Here is a 25,414-nt window from a genome sequence, read left to right as displayed (position 1 = left end):
GATCAGGTATTTTGTGATCAACCATTTTAAGCCTATGGTGCTCTAGTCAGCAATCATAAAAAGGCCGTATTCGCACATTTTTCACCATCCCTGAATTTGGAAGCTACATCGCCCTCGGGCTCCTCGGGATAATACAGCCTTTCCTGTCCATTTTCTGTAAGAAGGATTAAATTTGAGTATACAGGCAGGCGCAAAATAAAAGTGTCGCATCAAGTCGTTTTCAGTGAACCAGGAAATATACGATAGAAAACAAGAACAACAACAAATTCCTCACTAAAAAAATCAATTTCCATCGTTGGGGTGTGCGGCGACGAGGCTGAATCGAAACGAGGCTGTAACTGTGAGACCTGAACCTGGCCATGATCCCTGCCGATATCATGCAAAGGATCTGTTTGACTTGGTCTTGGCAGCCAGGAAGCCTGTCTTCCAATGTTGAATAATTGGTGGTTTTCCGAAGCAGCGGTCTCCCGATTTGGAACATGCCAGCTTAGTGGAAGCAACGGCCCTTCTGGTCTAACCAAAATTCAACAAAAACGTCCGATTTGTTAATGAGTGGAAGATGAACCACTGATTTGAAGTGACTGTACCTACCTATGTAGGTTCATCCCCCCAGAAGTCTTTATGCTCCAATGCAGATGGTCCAATCGACGTGGGTCCAGACTGAACTCGAAGAAGAGCGATGTGAAGTAGAAGAATCAGCGGGCTTCGCAAAATTGATTTCATAATTGTTTAATCAGCCCTGGAAGACAAAGAGTCCCAGATTATTCACGGGAAGATGACTGCTGGAGGAAATTCCAGTTCTTTGCAGATTTGAACACTGATTAGCGCCTCCCACCTCCGTAGTTCGCGCGCAGAACTACCGGCCATAAGGCGATGGAACTTGTGTTAGTATTTTTGCATTCCGCGTATACTCCATCCAGAGTCAAACGTAGAAATGATCGGGTCGATGTTTCCAGATGTGATTCCACAAGATTCAAATATTGCTCTAATACCAATTGCTTTTAAGTCCCCGCAGCCTGCGCGGTTTTCAGGAGAGTCCGCCCTGTGAGTTTGCGTCACAATCGAGCGCGATAAACACGGCGAGCTCAACTGAAATCGTGGTGAAACCTCATTTTTGGCATTAAAATAATAAAAAGTTTATCTTTCAGGTGTCAACGAGACGGGAAGCGCTACCCTGCTCCAGAGAGGCTTTCTAACTCAACCAAGTCCCTCTTTGTGGAGGGGAGGCGCCGTCCTGCAGGGACCCTGCCAACATGGCCAGTGTTTTCTTAGTTAAGCCCGGAGGAGGCTTTGCTAGCTCGTCGGAAAAGCCGTCAAGATGAACAACCAAGTTCCGCGAGACTTCGGGCGGAATACACGAAGCGGGCCTCCGCGCGAGCTCGTTAATTTCGCCGTCACGCGTACTACCCAGAACCCTCTCTGCTTAACGTGGAGACAAGCAAGACTTTTTTAAAATGAAGTATTTGCGTAAAATGTATCAGAAGAAAGAGATCATGAAGAGGGGAAGAGTAGATAAATAAAAGAACAAGATGATTGGGATGATCAATTAACTACGAACTTGCTAAGAATAAAAACGTGAAGGGGAAGGAAAAGCTGATAGGAGAGGATAATGGAAGTCTAGAACGTATACGTATGTGTGAATATAAGAGACAGGAAAGAGAGAAAAAAGTGGGTCTTCATTCATCCAACTGCTTGTTCTAATCTCCAACAATCAAGCACACACCCATACACATGCACTTATAACTATATATAAATATGTATGAAGAAAGATTTACACGTATAGAGAAATCCTTTGTAAATTGTATCAAAGAAATCAATCTCGCAGTTGTAATTCTCGAAAACGACATAATAATTAAAGAAAAGAAAAAATAGACGGAACAAAAAGGCGGAGGAAGGAGTCATATCGCCATGATGATGATCGAGGGTGTATATCGCAGGACAGGTTCTCAAGTGACGACCGAGGTCAATCGGCGTATGTGGGGTACATTCAACCCTACAAAGAAAATAAAAAAAGGAGATCCGACCCGATGTAAGCGCGATTATTTGAGTCACTGTTTATTCTCGACATGGATCAGAAGAGCGGAAAAGGAGAGGTGACTTACAAGCAGGACAATACGTATCAAGGGACATGACTTCGCGCGGCAAAGGCACCTCGTACGGGCCTGCTTCTTCGACTTCAGGTGGTAACATCAGATGGTCGTTCTTGTCATTCGGCATCACTCTTGAGGCGACAGCCTTCAATATCTCAGGCGCGATCGGATTCTGCGGTTTTTCGTTTGATTGATCAATGGATAAGTCAATTTGGATCGGATACAAATGAAGCAGCGGTCGGCCAGACTTACCTCATAATCAGCCACATGATACTGCAATATTAACTTCTGGATCTGCGAGGGAGTCAACATCCCTTTGTGCAAAAAAAAAAAAAAAAACATGACATTAGCCGCTTACATCCGGCGTCATCTGTGATTTCTAGGAATAGATCACGAGGAAAACTTGACCTACAGCAGACGTCATAGCAAGTATCAATATCCGAAATCGTTGCTTTCTTCAATTGCAACAACTTCGTTGCCTGCATGAGATGTTCTAACTGTAAGGTACCTTCAGGCATCTCGCGTCTATGTTGGGTTGCCAAGTCGGTGCCACCATGTGAATCAGTAAACGAGGGGAGAAAAAGCCGACATACAGAGAGGAGTTCTTACGATTTGCACCATTCCTCCAATCGGGTAATGTTGTATTGAATTTGCATGGCTCGCTTCCAAGAGCAAAAGTTCCTTCTCATCAGGAGATCGTTGAAAGAAGTTACGCCGATCAACTTGAGCAATTCGGTAACCACTTGTTGGATGACGGATTGCTCAACGTAATAGGACTTCAACGATTTCCAAACTTTATTCAAGAGGTTCAAGATATCCTCCATGTTATAAGCGGGTTGATTGTTACCCGACAATAACCTGTTGAACAATCTCCCGCCGCTATCGTTCGTCACAAATCCGGGCAGCGATTGAGATTCGATCAAGGCGGGGACAACCATCTTGTGCAGTTTCTTCTTCGTCTCTTGCATCCATGTGTGATAGATGTTGTATTCCAATGAATCTAGATCATGTTTGACGATCGTCACCAGTCTTTCGTAGTCATCCCAGTCGAAGTCTCGTCCAGCTCCATCCACTCCCGGTCCAATGCCTTGTAGAATATCACTTTCTGCTATACACACAAACGATAAGACTTCATGTACATTCGACAACCAGAAGATACCCGGCACGATTGCTTCTTCTCCTTGGAAACCCTACATGAAGTCGCATTAGATGGAGGATTTCGGTCAGCTCTCTCTAAAAAAACGTAGTTCTCGTTCGAAAACTTTGCTTACCATAACGTGTTGCTGGATGGTCTGCATGACGTTGGCCAAGAAACGTTCACTTTCTCTCATCAGGCCGTACTTCCACATTTCGTTGGTCACCAAGCTGATGAGATGAGCTGGAAACAATACTTCTTTGGCGCTAGGCGGGTTTTGTATTGAAGGAATCGGGATTTTCAAAGTCTTGATTAGACCGACCAAGACGTCCTCGTCCAATGGCTCTTCATCTTCCAACAGTCGCATGACGATCTCCGACGGATCCTCCAATTGATCTTCGGGGTGGACGTTGAGCGTTTGAGCATACGCGACCGAAACCGCTCGAGGATTGTCGAATCGGTTGGCGGGGATTGCCAGTCCGCTCGAAGTTGTGGGTACCACCGGTAGGACCTCTGGTCCCAAATCATCAGCGCTGTGTCGTCGGAGTTTCCTCTTTGCCTGGCTCAGTGAAGAAGGCGATCCAGTGATGCTCATGTTGAGTGGGGCCGGACCACCCGAATGGTTGTTGGCTTGGTGACCCTGGCCAGTCGACATGTGGAAAGCGGTATCACTTCGAGGAATCGCCTTCTGAGTGTTCAATGCCCGACTGAGCTGTTCCCGCAAACTCAGCAACTCCTGTCTCATTCCAGACACTGTGGCTGCATCGTTGCCACTGCCGTTGACAGTCATACTATCTAAGAGCTTCTGCCGTTCCTCCATTTCCTTCGATTGCTTCTCGAATTCTATTGTAAGCTTGGTGATATGCTTGTCTTGCTCAGCAATCTAAATTGGCAAACGTCAGTACTTCATACATGGAATGTCAAATAAACAGAGGAACAAAAGACAAACCTTTCGCAAAGATTCGGCCAACTGGGATTCAGCCTTCTTCTTCTCCTCGCCCAGCGCTTCGAACTCGGGTAGATCGACAGTAGGTTTATCGACCTGGGTCTTCAAGTCCTTGGTTTGACGATCAATTTCGTCATATTTGGACATCCAGCTCTCCAATTGGGTTTGCAGCTCGTTCAATTTGGATTGCAAGGACTTGTTCTCTTGAGTGCGTTTTTGTAAGGTTTGAGTGAGCTCGACCACCTTGTTTTCCAGCTTGTATGAGACTTCTTTGAAATGAACAACTGATTTAGCCTCTTGTTTCAAAGCTAAAAGTTCCCGTCGGGCCATTCGTTTCCGTTGGAGAGATTGGATTAATACCACTTTTCTGATCTCAACCTTATACTTCCGTTTACACAGGATGGTCCGGAATAACGCCTGAAGTCTGGAGGCGGAAACAAAAGTCTTTTGATGACCGAAAGTCGACCGAATCTTGCCACCACGTATGCCTGCCAACAGCAAGAGGACATTTATTTTAATCCCTCTCACCAAAATGGATCAAAAGATGACATAATTATTCAATGAATAAAACTGACGGCTCTGTAATTGGACAACGAAACTCCGAGTCCTCAAGAAGTTTTGTCTGCCCAAAAACGCTCGAATGACCTTCTGGATCATCAGCGCCGCCCTTTCTTCTCGGGCACGCTCCTTCTTTTGAACAGCAATCTTCCTTCGAACAAGACATTGAATGCCTAAGATGGTCGTCCTTATTCGACGGTATCTGGTTTGATGAAATGCTCTCAAGAAGTTCTTTTGCATCAGAGTGACTAAGAAATTGATCCTATCACCTCGGACTTGTTCCAAGTATGCCAACATCCCCGCTCGGAAGAATAACTTAGTCAAACCTAATTGATACTTATTCTCTTCTTTGATCGTGCTCTTCAGAATGCTCAGACAGACATCCTTGACATCATTCTTCCACTGATCTGATTTTATCAGCATGTAGTACCTACGTACGCAGATTAATACAGCTAAGTTAGTCAGTTGTCTACCAATCTTGGTAGTCGAACAGAACCTTCATTAACTGACCGTTCAGCAAAGTCGACAAATGTCCAGCGTGTCGGATATCCAGCCGCACTGATTTTGATGGTTTCCAACACACCGCAAGCACGAAGTTGACCTAAGACCATCGGAGGATCAAATTCCCAAGCCCTCTTGGCCTCATTGGGCTTGATGCAACGAATATAATGGGCGTTTGTGGAATCAATTGTTTCCATTAGTGCGATGAGTGATTGTTTGAAAATCGAACCCAGCGTCGGCTTCTTAGTTGCTCCACCAGGGCCAGCCGCACCACCCATTACACGCTTGACAGGACCTGAAGCGCGAGGGGAAGCGCCACCGCTGATGGCAGTTGCAACACTAGTGCGCTTTGAGACGATCGACGATGCTGGCCCATCAAAAAGACTCGTGCGTTTGCTCGAAGCCGTGGGCGACATCGGCGAGGTGGCGGTGTCCGAAGCAGCCATGGTTGACCTGTTGACGATCGTAGCTTGGCCATTGGGAGTGTTACGGATCTCCTGAGCTTTTTCGAGTATATCCTTCAAGAACGAATTGTGGGTTGCAAATAGGAGCGTCAAGTGTTCATCTGGGACAGAATCCTTATTCTTTTCCAAGAATCCCTCTCCCTCGTAAGTCACATCAAGCGCATAATGGGCGATCGTAAAAGCGGATGTGCCGAACTTTGGCTTTTTGAACACTTTGGCGTGTTCTGGCTTGGAGAGTTGGGTGTAGAGTTTTTGGACAAAAGTCGAATCTGATCCGGATGGTAGCCTGGATTCCTCGTCTAGCAGAGATAAAATACCGAGCTTGCCTTCAATCAAGTCAATGGTAGGTTGATTGTCAGAGAACTCGATAAACTTCCAGTCAATCTTCTCGCTGATGTATTCTTCCTGCTCTAGCTTAAACACGTGCGCGTTGAATTCGGCTTGCAATTTCTCATTGGTGTAATTAATGCAGAATTGTTCGAAGGAACTGCGGAGGTTCGGTAAGAGGTTGTCACATCAGTTATCTTCGACTAGGATTGGCAGTTCAGAACACAATAACTTACTTGGTCTTGAAGAATTCGAATCCGTAAATATCGAGCACACCGATAAAACTGGCCACCTTATCATCGAGATCGGTGTTGTACAAACTTCCATTAACGACAGAGACAAGCCATTCGAAGAGACTGCTGTAGATGTATTTTGCCACGGAATCTCGTACACTGATCGCAGCGGCGGCGCTCAAGGAGGTGACGATCTTTTCGGACCGAGTGATGATTTGCTTTTTGATGGTCCATTTTTTGAATTCGCCAAGTTCGATCTCAAGCAAATTACATGCTAGAACCAGACTGGGATCATCGTCGTTCAGCGAGGCATCTGTCCGGGCAGCATTGATTTCGATGTTTCCAAGATGAAGCAAGGCGGCCAATAGCTTGAAGATGGCCCATTGCTGCGTCATCCCAATACCGACTGTACTGAGGGCTTCTTGAGTCAATCCGAATTCTTTCTTATCATCGACACTAGCAATCTTTTCCGCACTCGGTCCACCCTGGTTAAGATAATGGAACTTGCTGATCGAGTCTAGACCAAGCTGTTTTCGCTCCGCTTGTGGTGTGCCAGCAATCAGCTGATAAAAGATGTGGTAGTTTCGTTCGGTTTCAGGCTGGTAAACTAGACGTGATCGCTCCAGCAGATACGTTCGAATCTTTGCTCCCACAATATTTTGCTCGTTGTCAAAAAGGATTTCGATGTACTTTCCGAATCGGGACGAGTTGTCATTTCGAGTGGTCTTGGCATTCCCGAAAGCTTCCATGATTGGATTTGTGGCTAGAATTTGTTCTTCAACCTCTGTCATACCCGATCCCTCTGCACCCTGGGGATTGGGAAGAAAACAATGGATCAGATACTTGCAAGGTCAATCCCACTTGTGAAACTCAGTCTACAGAAAGCACCAGGTCACCTTCTTTTTCCCAGGCCGATCGGGATCATCGACCGTGGCAAAATATCTCATAATATATTTTGCTGAAACCGTTTTCCCCGCACCGGACTCGCCGGAGACAATAACAGTTTGGTCGCGTCGATCACGAATCATACATCGATACGCATCCTCAGCGATAGCGAAAAGATGTGGCTCCAATTCTCCTTTCTTCCTTCCAGCATATGCTTGAACGATATCGGATGAATAGAGCGGGACAGCAATAAACGGATTGACGGCAACGAGTACGATTCCAGAATAGGTATAAATCTGACGGGCCGTCGTGTAACGTGTCCGGATAGTATGCAGAACTGGATAGATGAGATCGAGAAGCATGTCAGCCTAACAAGCGTTCAACAAACCTAAACCAAGATTAACAAGCACGACGGAAAACAGACTGACCCGCCGGTTCATTTAGGTAGGACAAGTTTGTCAAATCTTCGGTTGCTTCGAGAAGTGGAGGGTTCCTCAGAGGTGGCAGATCTGCACCTCTTGTTTTTTGGACCTGGTCGGTGGTTGTTGTGACTTGTCTTTCCTAGAAAATTGACCAGTAGAAAAACAACATCTAAGCTCAATATTTCGCCATGGAAAGGGTTCGACAAAGGGGAAATCCTGGGAGGGTTTTATTTACTTTACCGTTGTCGTCTATGAACAGTAGTTTGATCGATCCATTGGCCGAGATGTCCTTTTCTTGTAACTCGGCACTAAGCCAACCTTCATCCTAGGGGACATAGCGAACGGAAGAGAACGATTGATCGAATTTAGCATCGATCTCCAATCTTTTTCAATGTAGAGTTTTCGATTTTGAGAAGATAAGCTGGCTCAAATCTTCATACTTTATCTGGAAACCACGCTCTGGTACCTATATATTTTCCAAAGGGGAAAGAATCAAATGATATTTGGTCAACACTCTGAGATGATACAGTTTTCTTTGTTTTTTTTTTCTCTCTATTTGATCGACTGACCCTTCGTATAGGAGTCTAACGAGACTGTCAGTTCCATGATGGAATTGAGCTCGTGATAATCGAGGGTTTCTTGGGATGCGTTTGACGGTGATCGGGCTCAGAGTGCTTGAGTTGGGCTGAGTTTTGAGAGTAGGTTTGGATGCTGCGCGTAGGAGTGTTGGTTTATGTAAATCTCAAACCCACTATGTAGTGGCTGGTTTGTGTGTGGGATATGGGATCGATGGATGGTTGGTCTGGGCTGAGAGAAAGGCAAGCGACAACAACAACAACAGGAATAAGAATAACAAACGACGTGGATCGGACCGAATGAGTTTGAATCGGTCGAGGGACTCGGTGATGGAGAGAGAGAAAGGGTGGGTGGATGCTGTTGTGGGTTGTTGAGGGTGCAGTGGAGCAGAGGAAGGACAGAGAGAGGTCAAGGGAGAGGAGGACACAACTGACACCACCTCCACAGGTGGCTGGGTTTATGTAAGCCGAACCTAAAGATTATTAACAGCACATTCGACTCAAGCCAAGCACCTCTGGACACAGCCCTTTATGACTTGGCCAGCCGACGAAACATTGCCATCCTCATCAAGAACACCTTCATACATCTCATCAGACTAGCCCACTTGAACGAAACACAATCGAAGGACTCCAAAAGAGCATCACTCCGATGAACCATCGAAAATTCAAAACCACAATCACGTCGCAAAGCATGATGTCCACATGTAAGCAGACAGGCCATCTTCAACGTGGCGTTATGAGCAAGCCGAACGAGCAGGGATTATCTATCCGCATGTCATGGTGCATGAATCGGTGTGGATGTGAAGAGAAAAGAAAACTCAGAAAGTTGCATCTTGATAAGCTTATGTAAATTCAGGCAGACAATCACTGGTCCCGGCGAGTCGCTGAGCTCGCGGAGAAGGGCGGTCGAAGATCGTTCATCGTCATCGGCATCGTCATCACGGGCGGGTCGCGGCACCGAACGGGAGCCAGAAGGAGCCAGAGGTGACCACAACGAGGCGACGATCAAACAACCATCATCATCATCAATCGACGTACAATAATTCAAAACCACCCCTCCGTGTGACTCCGATACAGCTCCTCACACGACTTGATTTGACCATACGACATCGGCCACACAAAACTTCACCTACTTCTCATCAACGCCCCAGATCGTACCACACAAAATACTCCAGCTAACTCCATTGAAAGCCTTGGCGGGTCTGGCCAAGGCGATCCGAGATCCAACATCGATCATCGGCTGGGATTTGTGTACAAAATCTGAGCAACGCGCAATCTCTCATCAAGCAACGGCGTACAGACGTACTGCTCTCTTATCATTCGTATCATGATTACTAGTCTACATGCTGCCATTATCGCAAGTGCTCTGGCACTTCTGGACCTCAAACATACTGATCAAAGGGTTCGATCACCTTGGAACGACACTCCTCAGTATATTAACGGGTTCTATATCCGCCTGTCTAAAACAGTCGGTCATCCGAAGACACTATGTCCGAGTGGTTAAGGAGCCGCCCTGCTAAGGCGGTAGGTTTACCTGCGCGAGTTCGAATCTCGTTGGTGTCGGAATGTTTTTACCTTGGCACGCTGCAGATGATTATGATTGGAACATCTACCTTTTTTTTGAAGTTAGTTGCTTATCTTTTGGATGGTTTTGTGTGCAAATTTTCCTCATTTCGGACGGTCTGTGTAAGCTGAATGAAGTTGTATGAGACAGACGTCCCGCGGCGCCTGATGGTATTCTGGGGTTCGAATATGTCACTTCATGAGTGGATGAAGAAACCAAGGACCCCAGCTTGTTCGTGAAACAAGTAATTGGAGGGACAAGGATAAAGGAAATTGATGTTGTGAGACATTTGCTGGTATTGACACGTAGAGGGGATGGCAGTATTTGTTGTTTTTGAAATTCAAACTGGTGATGAATCCAACCCAATCCTCTGCCAATTTTTTTCAAGCGGCAGAACTAGGAAAAGATTTAAGACTTGTGCATCCAATTGGCAAGAAGTCAGGTATTGGTTGATCGAAGTTGACATGCGATGTCTTCATGCTCAACTTAATTGATCCAACAGGTGATTGGCTAGCACTCAACATTGTCACCTTCATAGTGACCATAAGGCCGATTTAGCCAATATAATCCAAGATTAGATTGATCTTCGTATCTAAGCGAGGTCGTTGAGTGACAAAATGTCGGGCAACGCCACCTGTTTAACTCGGGATAGCAATTTTACAAATAGGCGTGACGTCAAATCACATGAAACATTTGAGATATGGATACATACTTGGATCTAGAGTCTGGGTGATACATGTTGTTGTAAATTAATCGAGCTGAAGAATACGCGCTAACCGCATCAAAACGGTGATGGATAAGAAAAAACAATGTAAGGAATAATTTGATAAGCACGACCTAACTAGCCCAGTGTATTGAACAAACGATCGCCACTATCACCGAGGCCAGGAACAATCATTCCATTTTTCAATTCTTGATCAACTGATCCACACCAAATCTGAAGACCTTGACAGTCCTTGATGACCGCTTGGAGACCTGGCATGCTGGCCAAAATCGTGATCAACTTGATGCGTTCCATTGGAATTCCGGCATTGACCAACATGTTGCACGCTGCTATAGCGGTACCACCTAAATGATGCGGTTTTTGACAAAATCGAGTCAAAGTCAGATCTTTTTGCTATCCTTTGTCAGAGTTTGTGGCATTTAGAATCGGTATTTGACCTGTTGCAAGAATAGGGTCGAGTAAAAAGACTGTATCAACTTGTGGCACCGCGGGAAGCTTTTGGTAGTATTCGACCGGTTGGAGTAACGTTTTATCACGAAATAGGCCCAAGTAGAACACAGATGCTTCTGGAAATATGTCCAAAAACGCTAACCAAGATTCAAATCGAATTAGTCTCAGAATGTAGCATCGTTGACTATGTATGGAATTTAAAAAAATTACATTTACCATCAGTCATTCCAATTCCAGCCCGAAGAATTGGTGAAATGCCAATGCGTGCTTCCAGGGCGACACCAGTGTAGGGAGCGATCGGAGATTGAAGCTTTTTACTCAAACCATACGATACCGGCTCAGTTGGAAGTTTTGCCGATCTCATGCAGTCATGTGACGTACACCTTCGACAGATTCCGTCTCCAGATCGCGGGAAGCCTCGACCGCCATTATGAAGGAGATGTCCTTCAGAAGTTTTCCTATCCATCATAAAAGGATAATTCAATCGATCAGATTGAAAATCAACAGCAACATTTAATTTAACTCAACGAAATTCGGCTGGAGGCGTCTCTTTGTCCCTGAGTTTCGACATCTTATGCTTCAGCACCGGGTGAGAGGATCTGCTTCACAAACATTGCTCAGTGAGAATTGCGTTTTCCTATGTTGCACCAAAGCACTTACATGTGAAGGTCTTCCAATTCATCGTTGGGGGAGCTAGTCGCTGAGTCCATAAGCTTGGAGAATAAGGATTCCGAGAGGGTTGATTCGACTTCAGATCCACTATGTGGGACTGGGAGGTGTTGGAATCTTGATAGAGGCAGAAAACAGTTGTTATCTGCTCGGTCAACACCCGAAATCATAAATACATACGTCATCAGTGACGCACACCTCGGGCCGCACACACGGTACACCCCGTGGCTCCGGAGGGAGAGCGCCGAACAGGCTTGACCAGGCCCGACGAAGGGCAAGCCTGAACCCGCCGAGACCGAGCTTAACAAAGCCTCTCTGGAGGAGGGCCGCAGGGTCTCTGTCCTTCGGAGGCTCGCGCCTGCCCGCCCCTCAGAAGAGGGACTGACTAAGTTCGGCCGAGACGGCCCTTGAATGATCAGGACTGGCCGGCCATGCCCGACTCCTACCCGAGAGGGCCCCGCAGGTTTGTCTGCTTCATCCAACCTGACGTTGCTCTCGCAGTCAATTTGATACCCGCTTGCAACGAGCTGGTACACTACGGCTCCAGTTGTTGAGCGGTGCCAACGTCGTTTTTGCCCCGGCGTCGGATTATGGTCAGGCCGACCGGGCGCGACGTCGGACACGCCAAAGGGTCAGCCTGACCTGCCCGACCGGGGTAAATTGACGCCAAAGTACTTTTGCCGACGGGAAGGTCAGTCCGACCATGCCGATGCGCTGGTCATCAGGGTCGGCCCGGCGCATGGATCGAGCCGACAGTCCCGACGGGTGGGGCACGAGCGTCGGCTCGCCCGAAAGGTTGTCAGCCAGTCGGCGGTCTGAGTAAACCAGCCGACCTGTCTGACAAGGCCCTCAGACAGCTCAATCTGACTGGTTCCTGCTCAGTCGGACCGACCTGTCCGTTGGCAAGGTCAAGAAATTACCTGAAAAAAGGGACCCTTGACCTATACCAAAATGATCTGCAAGAGTATCGGCAGATTATACACAGAAAGAAAAAATAAAAATAAAAAATAAACCAGCTGGTTTAACTTTACCACAAATTTCAGGAAGGATTTGCTCGGTAAGGGGTTAGAGTGCGATTTAAACCATTGTACAGGCGTACGTCCAAGGTGTAGTTGGTACAGCGGTGTCTGCACTGCGGTTCATGTGATGTGACCTTCCCAATGCTTCAGATAGTGAGTTCGACTGCTGCAGGTGGTGGTCCGTTTTGCTTGATGAGGATGGGATTGGCTGCCATCGCTGCCGTCGGGGCCAGTACAACCCACCCGCCCGAAAGGTCGGGTACACATCACACTTGTCGTCGGCATTGAACCGACTGCTCAGTTCGACGCCGGAAGCCATCCGACTACCCCTTCAGACGCCGGGATCATGCCGACGCGTCCGACGGTTTGCCTCCCAACGTCAATTCCACGTTGGCTTAGCGCGGCGTCGGAAAGGTGGGCGCTCACGCAAATTGCGACGTCGGATCGACGTCAGACTGCACCCGTGGTGTAGGCCTTCGGAGGGTCCCTGCGGGACGGCGTCCCCGCTCCAATACACCCGGGGAGTCCATCCACGGGGAAACCACGCGGATTCCACGAGGACTCCACGTGGTAGCCGCGCGCGAGGTCGGACCAGCGGCTGTTGGTCCACACGTTCACGGGGTCTCCACCAACTGGGCACGGCGAGGTATCCACGTGGGCTTTTGGCTCTCCGTGGATTTCTCGTGGCACCGACGGGATGGTCGGGTCCACGCCGGCCCCACCTCACCACCGACGGCAATTCCACTGAGGAAAACCCGTGATCACGACGGGTTGGTCGAGCCCACGAGGCAGCGACACCTCGAGCGGTGGTCTCCACGTGGCTGACCGGTCCGTCGCATTCACCTTTGGGGGGTGCGGTGGCTCGGTTAGCCTTGCGCGGAGCGGATCAAATCCGCGGGTTATATCTGCAGCAGAATGTGGTACCGCCTGGGTACCACGCACTGCATTGCATGGGGGACATGGAGGAGAACTGGGACAAGGAATGATAAGAAAACAAACAACATAAAGAGGAAAAAAAGGAAAAAAAATAAAACATGAAAACATGAGAGAGACAAAGGTGATGATGAATAATTAGAAGCCGTCTGCGGCACCATCTTCATCTTCATCACCCGGGGCCTCCTGGGCTCTGTCACGCAGCATCGCCTGCACTTCTTTGTCAGAGGGGAGGGCAACCGAGATGCTGGCAATCTCACGCGCCGTCTTTGGCTTTAGATTAGAGTGATAACATGAGACTTACTGTGACAACCACATCTTTCCGTCTGGAGAGACCGCCAGATCGGTGATTCGGGTCGGACCGACCTGCCATTTGTAAGTGTTTTGTCCTTTCAAGTCCTGCACGCCGCCGTCCAACATTTCTTGTCGTTAGTCTGCACCCACTGGTCCAACTGGCTTGGGTACTCTCCAGGGCTTACCCAAAACAGCACAAGGGCATCTAGCCCGCCCGAGACGAAGCTTCGGCCGTCCGGCAGCCACGATAAGGCGGCCACGTCGTAGGCATGTTTGACCATCGTCGCGATACATTGCCCCGTCTATGTAAACCCCGATCACAACAATAGATTCAGAAAAGAGGACAAGAGAGATTGGGGCTAGGAGGCCGACCGTTGTGTTCCACATTGTGATCGTCGAATCGGCGCCCGTCAGGAGGACGCTGTCGTCCGGCGACCACGCAATACACGCGATCCCGGCGGGATGACAGTCCAAGATGAGCTCGACTTCGAACTCGAAATCGTCATCTACATGGATAGTGAGAGAGAGACAGGGATGAGCGATCTCGAGACGAATGACTGTTCAAAAAGCAGACGAAACGGACTGTGAGGGGTGGCAGGATGGGGTCTGCGGGAGGAGGGTTTCTTGTCGGGTGAGGAGGGGCCGGAGAGGCGAGAGGAGCGCGTGTTGTGGCGGGCCGAGTCCCCGTTGGAGGCAGCCAAGGATTTGGGGGAGGGGACCAGCTTCCAAATGATGCATGTCTTGGCGCGGTCGGCGGAGGCGAGTCTCCGGCCGTTGTGGGACCATTCGATCCGCCAGACTTCGTCGGTGTGTTGGGACAGCACATGGCTGGTCTCCGTCGGGAACGCCGACCGGCTGCAGGTGTGGTTCGACAACAGCGAGATCGGAGGGTTTGTCACATGGCACAAACATTGCAGGCGTTGGAGCGTCTTCGATTGCTCGTGCAGATGCGGCAGGCGCTGGTGTGGGAGCAGCTTCTGTGGAGGTATCAATTCTAGGGACGATCGAGAAGAAAAAGAAAAGGCAACAGTTCAGTTTGTAGAAAACCTAGGACTGTGCTTATGGATATGTGAGTGAGCTGAAATGACCGGTGTGAAAGTATCTAAAACAGATACCTTGTAGTTCTTCCAAAAGTTTCACTCGACTGCCGCAGGCCACCCCATCCCATTCGGCCCTCTCACGGACCTACTCACTAGTACCGCACATCATCAGGGAGCTCAAGAGACAGAGCCTCTGGACACCGGGGTCTTTGTCCTGGTTGGTTGACCATCCAGCCAGGGCGGCGTTCGCTGGGGAGGATGGTAGCTTGTTGGTGAACGGCAGGCCGATCCCCGATGGGGGTGATTTTGGCTTCTGGGTGGAGGAGGCGGAGCCTATCTGACTGGGCGGGGTGACCAGGGGCGCAATCTCACTTCGTAGGACGACAAGCGCTTTTCGAATCTGGCGGGACTCCAGCAGCTCGAGATATTTTTCTTGGATGACCAGGAACCTGGCCAGCTGAGAGAGAGAGAGAGTTATTAGAGAAGAGGCCTGGAGAGACAGATGGATGTTGAGACATACTTTCAGGACGTGGGCATCGACGCCGAAGAGACTTTGGGCAATCCTACTGTCGCAGCTGTCATGTTTGTTGAAGACGGGGGAGAGGGGGGAAGGGTTGATGTGGGCGTCATCTGATTGGTCGGAGTACCTGAGATATTCCCTGAGGAGCAGTGCGTCGACCTCGCGCCATTTTCCATTCAGGACGTTTTGGCGGAAGGAGGTGATCTCTGGACTGGGGTCGAGGGAGAATCCAGATTCGACCTCCAATGTCATGGCTGCAGCTCTCATATTTCCCAAAACAATGTAAGTCAGAGCGAGCCCATCTTTTGTGTGTGTGGGGGGTTGATGAAACTGCTAACGGATAACCGATTTCCTTGAGGCTTTGCAAGAGCAATCGGACGATCTCTTCTCGATCGATGTCGGATATCAAGGGCCAGGGCGGGTGCAAGGGATGGGGGAGAGGATGTGACCTTGACCTGGGGGGGATCTGTCGTCCTCAGTTCGGATGGCAGATGCTGAGATGGAGGGAGACCTGGGGACTTTGATGCCCGACAGGTCTGTGAGCGTCAATGGGCAGCCATTTCCACGCCCACGATGGGTGTGAGTGCACCCACAGGCGACGGGGAGATCCCGTCGTTGGCTCTTGTCGTTTCCACCGGCGATGCCCCCATCGCCGTGGTTTCCTCGTTGTTCAGAACAACGGGGAATCCACGGCTGCCCCTGTGCTCGTGGGCTCCACCGCGATCCCGCAGGCGGCCGTGGAATCCTCGTCATTCTTGACGTGGAAATCCCAGGCGGGTGGAGACGACGGGAAAGCCCGTCGTCTCCACGCATTTTCCACGGGAGGGTGGAAACGACGGGGGGAGCAGTGAAATCCACGTGGATTTCACAGAGCCGGTGATCCCGTCGTCTCCACAAACGCGCGGGCCAGGAAGCACCCCCGCCGTGTAGAGGGACTTAGTTAAGTTAGTAGGCCGGCGGTCGTACTCTAGCTTAACTAAGCCTCTCGAACGGAGGGTCCGGGGGTGCCCGCCCGGAGGGCTCTCCCTGGCCGCGAAGCGGCCCCTCCCGCAGGGAGGGGCCGCTTCGCGGCCAGCCACAGCGAGCCTCCCAGGGGAGACTTGTGTTAAGTTAGGGTCGTACTGGTAGCGAAGTGAACGAGCAAGGGCAGAATTGTGCATACAGTGCCCCCCACAACTTCTCAACTACCCCACACCTGCAAAAAAAATTTGAACTTTGAACAATGTGTTCAAAGTCACCAGACATGTATCACATGTAAACTATACATTTTTGAGCCCTACAGACGTAGGAGAACCCAAAAATATAACTTTGAAGTCTGTGCAATGCCTCAAAAAAAAGTTTCATTTTTTTCAGATGCAAAATTTGGAACAGCTGGTTTTAAGACCATAGTATGTGGTTACAGACATGTACTATGGACTTATAGAATATTTATTATGTATTTAGAGACCAAAGTATCTATGTACATACATACTACAGGTGTAGGTATTTATGCAAATATGCACCTCCTTAGTTATTGATGATTGCCATATCCATCAGTACACTCTTTGGAATGTGGCAATGTGAAGAATATTTCTTCATTGCTCTCTTGGCAGCGAGTCCAGTGAAATTTCAATGAATTTGGACTATTATCATGCATGTTACCAGGTCTGGTTAGTGAAATGTGACATTTGCATCAAAAAATGGGCCAAAAAGAGCCCAGCATCAGCCCACTTTTAAAATAATTTTTGGAAAAAAAATCTCCAAAATTTGGAACCCCCCTGTAGGGGTAGTTGAGAAGTCATGGGGGGCACTGTACATAAATACATACTCGTTCAATACAAAACATCCACCTTGAAATTTTACATTTTTCAATACAAAAAGCCTGCGGAGGCCTGCGGTCATTGCCAGCTCCTAATTTATGCAAAAGCGTCAGAAATAGATAAACAGACAGTTAAACCCCCTTCCTTCCACTACTTCCTCCAATACTGTGGAGACAAGGACTATCTGGTCTATCCAGGGTACATGTAGGATTTAAAACACCAAAAATGCAAGCTTTATTCCATTTTGGACTGCTAACGGCCTTGGTCCAAATCTACATAATCTCAGCAATGAAGGATAAAGTTATAATTGATTTAGATCCCCCAAGTCCGACCAGGTTTTCTGCCGCTTCAGAAGGGCCATCTAACCCCAAAATCTTACCTCCAATCATTACTGTAGAAGATGTTTTGGAAAATTCATCTCCATTAGCTGGGGAAAAAGAGGAACAATTGCCTTCATCTCCATTTTCGTTGTGTACCCCCCTGGCCAATTCTCCCTCAAAGAATAATTTGATTTCTCCGGAACATCAAATGCCTGGCAAAGTACTACCAGCAACATTGAATCCATTGGGTATGTCGGGATTTGAAACTTTTTGTTCTTTGTTAATCTTTGGAAAGTTTGATTGAACCACGGAACACTTGGATTTGGCAGAAAATAAGTTGGAAAATTCAGCTCCATTATCTAGTGACAATGTTCAAGAACCCGCCGGGGCATCCCCATTGCCATTATCTGTACTTTCATTGTTTCCCACTTCGGGCGCTTCTCTATCAGATAACAGTCTCTTATCACCAGAACAAGTAGCCCTAGAAAAATCACATCATGCAAGTTTAGGTACGTCAGCATCTAAAACTTGTTACTGTTCCAGCTTTTGGAAGGATTGGCTGATATGGAAGACTTGCTGATTTTTTTTATGTGTGATGTGGCACTCCAGGTAATGCCGGCCATTCCACTGCCAGCAAAAAAAGAAAATTTGTATCAGTTGAGCAACCGGGTTCGGGGCGCCAGGAAGAAGGAGGCGGTACCCCCAATCATTCAGCTTCAAGAGACGCAGCTTACACAGGTTTCAGTCTGTCTTTGGATCCCCAAGCGTGTGGAAAAAAGTATGAGATTTTTCTGGCCGGTTCATCGGGGAAAGTTTTGAAAGAACAAATACTTATTGGTAAGTATTTTTAAAATACATCAAAATCAACATACAAAGACTCTTGCTAAGGAGAAATACCCCTTACCCCAGAGCATGAACGTCCAAGTAAACTTCAAGACGTGGACAAAACACTTCAAAATAAAAGGGTAAGGTTTGCCAGTCAGGATAGCATTACAACGCATCAGAAAGTCCTTGATGGTTCCGTTCCGGTGGCATTCAAACCACTAGGAGTTCACCCGAGGACCTGGGCTTGGATTTGGTTCATTTGGGAAAACGTCCAGGAAACAGCAATCAAGGAGGTAGAAAGCCACATGGGAAACACCATTGATCTTTTGACTTCTGTCTATATTTCTCCCAACAAATCACATCCGCCCTCTAGTAATATTGGAGAAACATCAAGTGTGAATCGGAAACAAAATCCGGTAAAGTATTTTGTATGCTTATTATGGGCTGTGAATATGAAAGCGCTGGAGTATATCAACATCTATCAAGACAGTCCTTACTACATTGGAGAACAGATGAGTTGCATGAATTGGTGTCTTTGGTTCATAAAGCAATTCAAAAAACCCAACATGGACTTTTCATTGAACCGCGGGACAACTTATGGCTATTTTATCACTCATGAAGGCAGGTTGGTTTACGAAAAGATTACAGAAGCTTTTATTACTATTGATGAAAAATCACTGCAGCCATGCTACAAAATGCATCAACCAGAAAATGAAAGCACGATGTATTTAGTTTCAGAAGCAGAAATAGGACTAAGTGAAGCTGTTGGGAACCTTCTTGGCTTTTATTACAAAACTACAAATTTTGAAAAATGGAAATATGTTTTTGGAGAAAAAGACATGGATTTTATAATGAAGTTGGAGCACTCAGGGAAATCTTGGGAAGAGAAGCCAAGATGGACCTTTGAAAGCAATTTGGATCTAATACCATGGAGAAATCCATGCACACATGAGCTACCAGCTCTCAGTTTAACTGATATAATTGTTATTCAGCATGATTACAATAAATGTATTGAACCAATTCCTTGCATGAAGTCAATTGCAGAGGTGAAGAATATTGGAGACCTGAACCAATTTCTGATCCATCATGTTTTTGGTTTGGATAATGTACACGAAGATCAATGGAAAAGTGTATCAAGCTTGAAATTGCAGAAAGGCATCAAAATACTTCCTGGGTTTGGCCCAACCGCTGAGTTTATAGAATCTGCTCAAAATGTATTCAAATTTATGATTCTTTAAATTGAAAATGTGAATGAAATCTTTAAAATTAGCAAAAGGATTGAAGGTCCTCAATTTGAAGAAAAATGGTTCCAAATATTTGAATTTGTGTGGGATATCAATACAAAACTTCTTCAATGCATGGGATGTGAAATCTTTGAAGAAACCTTTTTGAAGGAGCAAAGATTGGTTCAAATGCATTCTGAGGTATTTCTTACTCATATTGCTGAAGAAAAACCTGAGTTGGGAATGATTAGTGAGGAACAAAAGGTAATAAATCAGCATCACAAGGAAACATTACAAAATTGCATAATAGATTTTTTTTTTCCTGGCCAGGCCCAGATTCAGGAAGATGGTATGTCAAAGGAGTATTTAATAATGACACAGATTGCAGTAATTCTTATTGGCAGTTATTACAAGAACCAAAACTTCACAAAGTGGAGCTCTGTTTTTGGAACAGATAAGTTATTTTTAAATTTGATCACCACCCTTAGCAATCCAGAGAAATGTGATCAAATGGAAAGAAAACTATACCCTCAACTTAAAGCCAAGCAACTCCTGCCCTGGAGGAATTGATCCAAAGTCACAATTATGATGGAGTGGAAATCATTTGTGTCTTGGCCTCAATATTCAAGGATCCTAACTCAAGATTGCTGACAATGATTGGATGACTTCCCACTTCCCTTTGAGTCTGACAGCCTCCCAGATCTCAATTTACACAGCCAAACTCTTAATTTTCAGTAAAAAGGAAAATGGTTTCATCAGCCTGTAGCTTACTGCTTTCATGTGCACTGTTTGTTGTTTTGTTGTTTTGGTAGGCATCTTAATTTAGGAGTTAGAGGGGCATCTAGAGCTCTCTAAATCAGGAAGTCATCCATTATTCTGCTGATTTCCAAATATGTTTGTTGTGAACTTGTCCTTCTTTAAACCTTCTGCCGCCTCCTTTGCTGCACAATTTATTCACACCCCTGTTTTTTTTGTTTTGTCTCTTTCCTGAAGTGAGAAAAGGCAGTACAGATTGTATTTTGCCTAACATTGTTTAAATTTCATTTGTATCTTAAGAGAAATTGGATTAGCTATTAGCATTACACGTTTCATTTCAGGGCTCAAAAGAATTATCCCACAGCACAGCAATAATGCTTTATATTTTGCCCATTCGCCCAGCAGCATCAAGTCGAATGACTCGAGATAGCAAAGGGCCAGGAGAGAGGAACAATATCAGAATTGAGGACGCTTGATCGGAAATGTCCAACTTGATGAAGGCAGCACACCTGTTCCATTAAGGTAAGTATTGCGAATACATTCCACCACCAACGATGAAAACTCTCTAGGATCACCAAACCTAAGCGGATATTCGAGTGTCTTGAGTAAGTTCTCCTTGACGGCTGGGGAAACGCTCTTTCCCATCTTAGTATCGAAGAGTGACGGGGCAATTGCATTGACACGGATTCCTGTTGGATTGAAGCAGTCAGGAACCATAGCAGTAGTATGAGGTTCTGTCTACTTCTCGTGCGCGCCCAAATTTTGAAACATATTATCAGCTGTGGACCTACCAAACCTTGCCAGATCTCTGGCCATGGGTAATATCATACTTGCAACCCCGCCCTTACTTGCGGCATACCCAACTTGTCCTACCTGTCCGTCTTGATAGCTGGTCGAGCTCGTCAGGATGATGACGCCCTGGTCGTCTTTTGCTTTCTGGCCTGTTTTCGAGTTATTGATAGGGAGACTCTGACTGACAATCTCCGATGCTACCAAGCGCGCAACGTTGAAGCTCCCAGTCTATGGGAATGTTATACATCAGTACATCGCTTCAAGCAGTAATGTCTTAGTGCCTAGACATTCTTCCTTTTCTTCTTTTGCGCTTATTTTTCCTAATGACTGTAATGATTCAGTACTGGCCCTGTGATGCAGACGAACTGACTAGGTTGATGTCAATCACCGACTTGAAGATTTCAAGGCTACCGGCTTGCCCCCTCGAACCGACGACCTTGAGCAAAGGAGGGGGTGTCAGGCTTCCTCGAATGACTGGTCTAGACTAAAACTGGGGCTCGATGGGAAGATTAGGTGTGTGGTGACGAACTTTACCTCCGGCCCCGATGCCGGCGCAATGAACTAGTCCTCCGATCGTCCTTTCCGGCCATGTCTCAATAGCTTTCTTTATGCCAGTGTGGATCTCCAACTCTGACCGTACATCGGCTTTTTGAAAGAGCAGCCGCTTCGATCATTCCGTCAGGATAAAGAAACAAATCAATAGCGGTTTCCCTTTCAGATGGTTACCTCAAATGTAGCTTGCTAGGATCGAGAACTCACACCATCATGCTTTTTTTCCAGATTGTTTCCTTGCTCTTCATCCCTATCGAGCACGCACACTAAACCGTGAAGTTCGAGTAGCTCATACGTCACCGCTAAGCCCAGTCCCGAGCAGCCTCCAGTCACGCTGAATATTTCATGCTAAGCTTATCACCATTTTTTGTTCGCTTGTTGATCCGTCAGGAAGAGATGCAAACTCACAAGAATATCTGATTTTTTATTTCCATATCGTGGGTTGCACAAGACAAATTGCACCTGCTTTGGATAGTTTATCTAGGGCTCGAATGATGGGCCCCGGCAGGACCCCGGAAAACCCCGACCAAATACGTGGGGAAATCGGGTTTTTCCCGATTGGACCCGGTTTTTAGACCAAGCCTATCAGCTCAATCACACCTGTGCTGCTTCGTCTACCATGGCCAACTCAAACGCCAGCAAAATACATAAATCTTCTTACCATTCAAAACTTGCAAGGGACCTGTACATAGACCACAGCTTAATCACTTAACCTGTGCGCAGTTGTCAAGTAAAAGTTTTTCCTGGCCAAAACCGTTACAGAGTTGCGGATTGCTACCACGCCTGGACTGCTACCTACTGTCGTGATCGTACTGCTGCCCAATCAAGCACCAGCGAGGACAGGATACAGTTGCAAGTTTCAAGCTTTCTCTCATTCCAAACTTGCAAGGGACAAAAACTGCGGTTGACACCTCGGGGAAGCATTAGATGAAATAAATAGAGGAATGTTTCCGTTCAGGTCTCATTTCCTCGCCCTACTAGTTTATCTTCCAAAACGAGATACAGAGGTTTGATTAACACCAATGAATATTTCCCTAGTTTTATTCCTTCTAGCCCTTTCCAAGGTTCACTGGATCCTGGCAGGCAGTTCTAAAGTACTCATCGATCTAGACCCATCAAACAGCTTAAATGAAGCTGTTGAGGGGCAAAGGCAGTCCATCATGGGAGGAACTCACCCACAAACCTCATCCCCATTGTCGCTCTTTCCCACTTCACCAAGTTCTCAATCGGAAGAAAGTGGTAATGTTCCACCTTCAGAACGCCCGCAGACAGCTCCACCGGAGGTATTGAGTCGTTCAAGTAAGTGAACTTCCACTTTACATTTCTCGCAAAGGCTGGAGAATGAAAAAAAAGTAACTGATTCCTGATGAATCTTCCCATCGCAGGTCGTGCCCCTTCTGATGACTCTATATCAGGCCGCAAGAGGCTATCAATCGAGCAGTCGGTTTCTCAGGGAGAAGGAGACTCTGACGCCCCCCAGCATGTTTCAAAAAAACTAGCTTCTGATCTAGGTTTATCCTTGGGTCCTTTCGGACAGAGAGAGTCACAACTTTCTCTGAGTTCATCGGAGTATACATCAGAGAAACAGCAAGATAATGGTAAATAAGTTTGATCAAGCTGCTATAAGCATACCACAGAACGCAGCACTATCTAACACCATATATCATTCTTATGCTCAAGTTGCTGTCCCCAGTCCTTTTGCGCAGAGAGAACCCCGACTCTCTCTTAGTCCATCGGAGCATACATCAGGGAAACAGCAAGAAGATAATGGTAATTAATTTTGACAAAGCCCCTATAAGCATAACACGGAATGCAGCACCATCTAACACCATAAATGTTTTTTTGTGCACAAGTTGATGCCCAAGGCCTTCCCGGACAGAGAGAGATCCAAGTTTCTCTGATTCCATCAGAGTATACATCGGAGAAGCAGCACGATAATGGTAAATAATTTTGATAAAGCCGCGATATTACGGTTACCACTGAATGCAGCTGCCAGCACTCGCTAATACCGTTATTTTTGCACAAGTTGATGTCCCAAACAAGCTCCAAGAAGTGGATAGCATGATGGAAAATAAAGGCCAGCAATCTCCGGGTGAGGATAGATATGGAATTCTGACTGAATCTAGCCCTACAAACACAGAAAAAGCAGTCAGAGAATATGAGCTAGAAGGCGTTAATGCAGCTTTCTGGGCTTGGGTTTGGGTAATTTGGGAACATGTTGGACAATCTGCAACTTCAGAAGTAGAAACCTACCTCAAACCACACATGGCGGATTTGAAATCTTGGTGTTTTCCTAAAGATAAATCATATCCAAATCCCCAAACAGAAACAATGGGAGAAACCTCTGGTAGCGACTGGCAAAACAATCAGATCAACATATTTGCTTCTTTTTTGTGGGCCGTGCATATTAGGGTGCTTGAGATTCTTGGTGTTCAACAACCCAGTCTTGCTCAAGAACCCAATCGCATTACAAATCCCAGTAAGTATTATTGGAAGGAACAAAGTGGCTTGATCACGTGGTTTTTTTTGTTTATGAAGCTGTTCAACAATCCCGAAGCAATTACGTCATTGAATGACCCAGAAAGTTACGAGTCTTTGATTGTCAAAAAGGGCAGGGTGGTGTACGAAAAGGTCTTGAAAGCTATTCATTCCAAGCCAGGTTCAGAAAACTGCTACCAGACCTTTCGGCCGGCATATTCAAGAGAGTATTTATTTACTTCGGAGGGTGAATTACTTATTAGTGACGCGGTTGTGCACCTCATTGGCTTTTACTACAAAAACACAAACTTCAAAAAATGGAATTACGCTTTTAAAGGACAGGACATGGATTTGGTTGTCAAATTGGAAGACCTGGGAACAGCTTGGACAGACAGGCCAGAGTGGTTTTTCCCACCTGAATTGAATCTGATACCCTGGAAGAATGACTGCACTCAGGAATTCCCATTGTTTGGCCCAAATGATCTGATGAGCCCTCGCTATAACTTCATGGAATTCATCCAGCCAATTCCTCCTACCAAGCCAAAGTGTCAGCTGTGGAAGATAGGAAATAATGAGCAATTCCACATGTCAAAAAGTTGTACTGTGAATAATGTGCTGGAATTTCAAAAAAGGTTAAAAATCATTGCAAGTTCAAATCTATGGGGAACAACACAATTGATGCCAGAAATGGAGCCTGATTCTAGATCAATTAGACCTACAGAAAGCTGGCTTTCCTGCTATTGGGATTATGCCTCAATAAAAAATAATAAAATTAGACCCATTGGGTTGTCATATCCTGAAATCAAAACAAGATTGCTCCCGCTGTTTGAATTCATTTGGGAACTCAATGGAAAAATCCTTCAACTCATGGGTGCAGAAATGCATGAAGAACCATTCTTAAAGGAGCAGAAAATGATGCAACTATATTTTGAATTCCTCATGAATAGAAAAGAGGCAGAAAATTTTCACCCAGAAAGTCTTCCTAAAGATCACAGTCGTCACATGACCTTGTACAAGAGAAATCTCCAATATGATGTGATGACAACTGTTTTGTGTGAAGATCTTGAGAAAATGATTAATGAATTAGAACAGTCAACCAACCTCAAGACAAGCTTGTTTAAAAAAATATATCTTTGCAAGACAGGAGTGCGTCTGATTGGAACATACTACAAAAATGTTAATTTTGAAAAATGGAAAGAATTTTTTATTTCAGATTCGTTCTTTCTATTTTTGGTTCAGAATTTAAGCTCTCCACAAAATTGCAATCGTCATGCAAGAAATTTAACCCCTCAACTGAAATCACGTCAACTACTTCCATGG

General features: G+C 46.4%; 5 protein-coding genes across 5 annotated transcripts; 1 reads left to right on the top strand and 4 right to left on the bottom strand.

The window, feature by feature from the left end:
- Positions 1 to 1,946: 1,946 nt before the first annotated feature.
- Positions 1,947 to 8,167, bottom strand: PtA15_6A462 (uncharacterized protein; the record flags this gene model as incomplete). Its single annotated transcript, XM_053170170.1, has 15 exons — positions 1,947 to 1,993; positions 2,103 to 2,262; positions 2,343 to 2,404; positions 2,503 to 2,615; positions 2,700 to 3,280; positions 3,362 to 4,108; positions 4,175 to 4,659; positions 4,747 to 5,159; positions 5,240 to 6,181; positions 6,258 to 7,063; positions 7,151 to 7,476; positions 7,568 to 7,700; positions 7,797 to 7,886; positions 8,002 to 8,027; positions 8,131 to 8,167. 15 exons carry the CDS (start codon positions 8,165 to 8,167, stop codon positions 1,947 to 1,949), a joined length of 4,968 nt encoding a protein of 1,655 aa, XP_053021388.1.
- A 2,374-nt stretch (positions 8,168 to 10,541) lies between these two features.
- Positions 10,542 to 11,584, bottom strand: PtA15_6A461 (uncharacterized protein; the record flags this gene model as incomplete). Its single annotated transcript, XM_053170169.1, has 6 exons — positions 10,542 to 10,768; positions 10,862 to 11,011; positions 11,091 to 11,184; positions 11,256 to 11,332; positions 11,403 to 11,473; positions 11,535 to 11,584. 6 exons carry the CDS (start codon positions 11,582 to 11,584, stop codon positions 10,542 to 10,544), a joined length of 669 nt encoding a protein of 222 aa, XP_053021387.1.
- A 2,049-nt stretch (positions 11,585 to 13,633) lies between these two features.
- PtA15_6A460 (uncharacterized protein) lies at positions 13,634 to 15,616 on the bottom strand (the record flags this gene model as incomplete). The annotated part of the gene is made up of 7 exons (XM_053170168.1): positions 13,634 to 13,768; positions 13,832 to 13,894; positions 13,975 to 14,091; positions 14,162 to 14,210; positions 14,369 to 14,783; positions 14,983 to 15,286; positions 15,350 to 15,616. The coding sequence occupies 7 exons, from the start codon at positions 15,614 to 15,616 to the stop codon at positions 13,634 to 13,636; spliced, it is 1,350 nt and encodes a 449-aa protein (XP_053021386.1).
- Positions 15,617 to 20,651: 5,035 nt separating this feature from the next.
- PtA15_6A459 (uncharacterized protein) lies at positions 20,652 to 22,050 on the bottom strand (the record flags this gene model as incomplete). The annotated part of the gene is made up of 7 exons (XM_053170166.1): positions 20,652 to 20,692; positions 20,782 to 20,961; positions 21,064 to 21,292; positions 21,435 to 21,500; positions 21,594 to 21,728; positions 21,824 to 21,950; positions 22,025 to 22,050. 7 exons carry the CDS (start codon positions 22,048 to 22,050, stop codon positions 20,652 to 20,654), a joined length of 804 nt encoding a protein of 267 aa, XP_053021385.1.
- A 588-nt stretch (positions 22,051 to 22,638) lies between these two features.
- PtA15_6A458 (uncharacterized protein) lies at positions 22,639 to 24,731 on the top strand (the record flags this gene model as incomplete). The annotated part of the gene is made up of 6 exons (XM_053170165.1): positions 22,639 to 22,915; positions 23,002 to 23,214; positions 23,297 to 23,386; positions 23,470 to 23,556; positions 23,643 to 24,641; positions 24,727 to 24,731. 6 exons carry the CDS (start codon positions 22,639 to 22,641, stop codon positions 24,729 to 24,731), a joined length of 1,671 nt encoding a protein of 556 aa, XP_053021384.1.
- Positions 24,732 to 25,414: the final 683 nt, after the last annotated feature.

The sequence above is a fragment of the Puccinia triticina genome, chromosome 6A (assembly GCF_026914185.1).
Source record: "Puccinia triticina chromosome 6A, complete sequence".
Classification (NCBI taxonomy): Eukaryota; Fungi; Basidiomycota; class Pucciniomycetes; order Pucciniales; family Pucciniaceae; genus Puccinia; species Puccinia triticina.
The sequence above is the reverse complement of the archived record's forward strand: the minus strand, read 5'-3'. Positions and strand labels throughout refer to the sequence as shown.